Source organism: Narcine bancroftii, chromosome 12, assembly GCF_036971445.1.
Source record: "Narcine bancroftii isolate sNarBan1 chromosome 12, sNarBan1.hap1, whole genome shotgun sequence".
NCBI lineage: Eukaryota > Metazoa > Chordata > Chondrichthyes > Torpediniformes > Narcinidae > Narcine > Narcine bancroftii.
The window spans coordinates 51,885,507-51,888,006 of NC_091480.1; the positions used below are offsets into that span (position 1 = coordinate 51,885,507).

Genomic DNA, 2,500 nt, shown 5'->3' on the forward strand with positions numbered 1-2,500 from the left:
ATGAAGACGAAAACTAAGACAAAGATGAAAAAGATTAAGACATAAAAGATGAAGAATAAGACAAAGACCAAGATGAAGACGAAGACAAAGAGGAAGGCGAAGAAGAAGAAGCAGATGTAGAAGAGGAAGATGAAGACGACGAGAAGGAGGAGGAGGAGAAGAAGAATGAGGAGAACAAGAAGACGAAGAAGAACAAGAAGAAGAAAAGAAGAAGAAGACAAAAAAGAAGAAGACAAAGAAGAAGTAGATGAATACAAATGCGAAGAAGAAGATGAAGACAAATAAAAAGAAGAGGATGAAGTCTAAATGAAGATGAAGACTAAGACGAAAGAGAATACGATGACAATGAAGAACAAGGAGAAGACAAAGAAGAAGAAGATGAAGAAGATGAAGAATTAGAAGAAGAAGAAGGTGGAGAAGAAGAGGAAGGAGAAGGAGGAGGAGGAGAAGAACAACAGGAGGAAGAAGAAGAAGAAGAAGAAGGAGAAGAAGAAGAAGATGAAGAAGAAGAAAAAGAAGAAGAGGAGGAACAAGAAGAAGACAAAGAAGAAGACAAAAAAGAAGAAGACAAAGAAGAAGTAGATGAATACAAATGCGAAGAAGAAGATGAAGACAAATAAAAAGAAGAGGATGAAGTCTAAATGAAGATGAAGACTAAGACGAAAGAGAATACGATGACAATGAAGAACAAGGAGAAGACAAAGAAGAAGAAGATGAAGAAGATGAAGAATTAGAAGAAGAAGAAGGTGGAGAAGAAGAGGAAGGAGAAGGAGGAGGAGGAGAAGAACAACAGGAGGAAGAAGAAGAAGAAGAAGAAGGAGAAGAAGAAGAAGATGAAGAAGATGAAGAAGAAGACGAAGACGAATCAGAAGTAGATGAAGACAAATACAAAGTAGAAGAAGAAAAAGCAGTAGAATAAGATGAAGAAGAAGACAAAGAAGAAGAAGAAAGAAGAAGAAAGAAGATAATGATGATAGAGGAGGAGGAGGAGGAGAAGAGGAAGAAAAAGATGATGTAATAGAATAAGTAGAAGAACATGAAGACGAAAACAAAGACAAAGATGAAGAAGTTTAAGACAAAAAAGGTGAAGAATAAGGCAAAGATGAAGATGTAGACAAAGAGGAAGACGAAGAAGAAGAAACAGATGTAGAAGAGGAAGATGAAGACGACGAGATGAAGACAAAGAAGAAGAAAAAGACGAAGAAGTAGAAGAAAAAAAGAAGAAGATGATGAAGAAGAAGAAGAAGAAGAAGAAGAAGAAGAAGATGAAGAAGAAAATGACGAGGACGAGGAAGATGAAAAAGATGAAGAAAAAGAATATGAAGAAGAAAGTAGAAACAGAAGAAAAAGAAGGAAAAGGAGACAAAGACAAAGTAGAGGAAGATGAAAAAGATGAAGAAAAAGAATATGAAGAAGAAAGTAGAAACAGAAGAAAAAGAAGGAAAAGGAGACAAAGACAAAGTAGAAGAAGATGAAGACGAAGATGAAGAGGATGAGGAAGATGAAGAAGTAGAAGAAGAAAAGAAGAAGAAAAAAACATAAGAATAAGATGAATTAAGTGCCTAAGAAGAAGGAGGAGGAGAAGAAGAAGAAGGTGAAGAAGAAGAAAAAGAAGAAGAAGGAGAAGAAGAAGAAGAAGACAAAGAAGAAGAAGACAAAGAAGAAGAAGACAAAGAAGAGGAAGACAAAGAAGAAGAAGACAAAGAAGAAGACAAAGAAGAAGTAGATGAATACAAAGGCGAAGAAGAAGACGAAGATAAAAAGAAGAGGATGAAGTCTAAATGAAGATGAAGACTAAGACGAAAGAGAATACGATGAAGATGAAGAAGAAGGAGAAGACAAAGAAGAAGAAGAAGAAGAAGAAGAAGAAGAAGAAGAAGAAGAAGGCGAAGAAGAAGAAGAAGAAGAAGAAGAAGAATGTGGAGAAGAAGAGGAAGAAGAAGAAGGAGGAGGAGGAGGAGAAGAGGAGGAGGAAGAAGAAGAAGGTGGAGAGGAAGAGGAAGGAGAAGGAGGAGGAGGAGGAGAACAACAGGAGGAAGAAGAAGAAGAAGAAGAAGGAGAAGAAGAAGAAGATGAAGAAGATGAAGAAGAAGACGAAGACGAATCAGAAGTAGATGAAGACAAATACAAAGTAGAAGAAGATAAAGCAGTAGAATAAGATGAAGAAGAAGACAAAGAAGAAGAAGAAAGAAGAAGAAAGAAGATGATGATGATAGAGGAGGAGGAGGAGGAGAAGAGGAAGAAAAAGATGATGTAATAGAAGAAGTAGAAGAACATGAAGACGAAAACAAAGACAAAGATGAAGAAGTTTAAGACAAAAAAGATGAAGAATAAGGCAAAGATGAAGATGTAGACAAAGAGGAAGACGAAGAAGAAGAAACAGATGTAGAAGAGGAAGATGAAGACGACGAGATGAAGACAAAGAAGAAGAAAAAGACGAAGAAGAAGTAGAAGAAAAAAAAGAAGATGATGAAGAAGAAGAAGAAGAAGAAGAAGAAGA

The 2,500-nt window shown here is 36.0% G+C and overlaps 1 protein-coding gene across 1 annotated transcript in view; it reads left to right on the plus strand.

Moving 5' to 3' along the window:
- LOC138746617 (DNA ligase 1-like) overlaps positions 1-2,500 on the plus strand; it is a 9,803-nt gene that overhangs the window by 3,632 nt on the left and 3,671 nt on the right. The window contains exon 6 of the mRNA XM_069904909.1: positions 1,839-1,919. Within this exon, the coding sequence (XP_069761010.1) occupies positions 1,839-1,919 (81 nt within the window). The remainder of the gene's footprint in view (positions 1-1,838; positions 1,920-2,500) is intronic.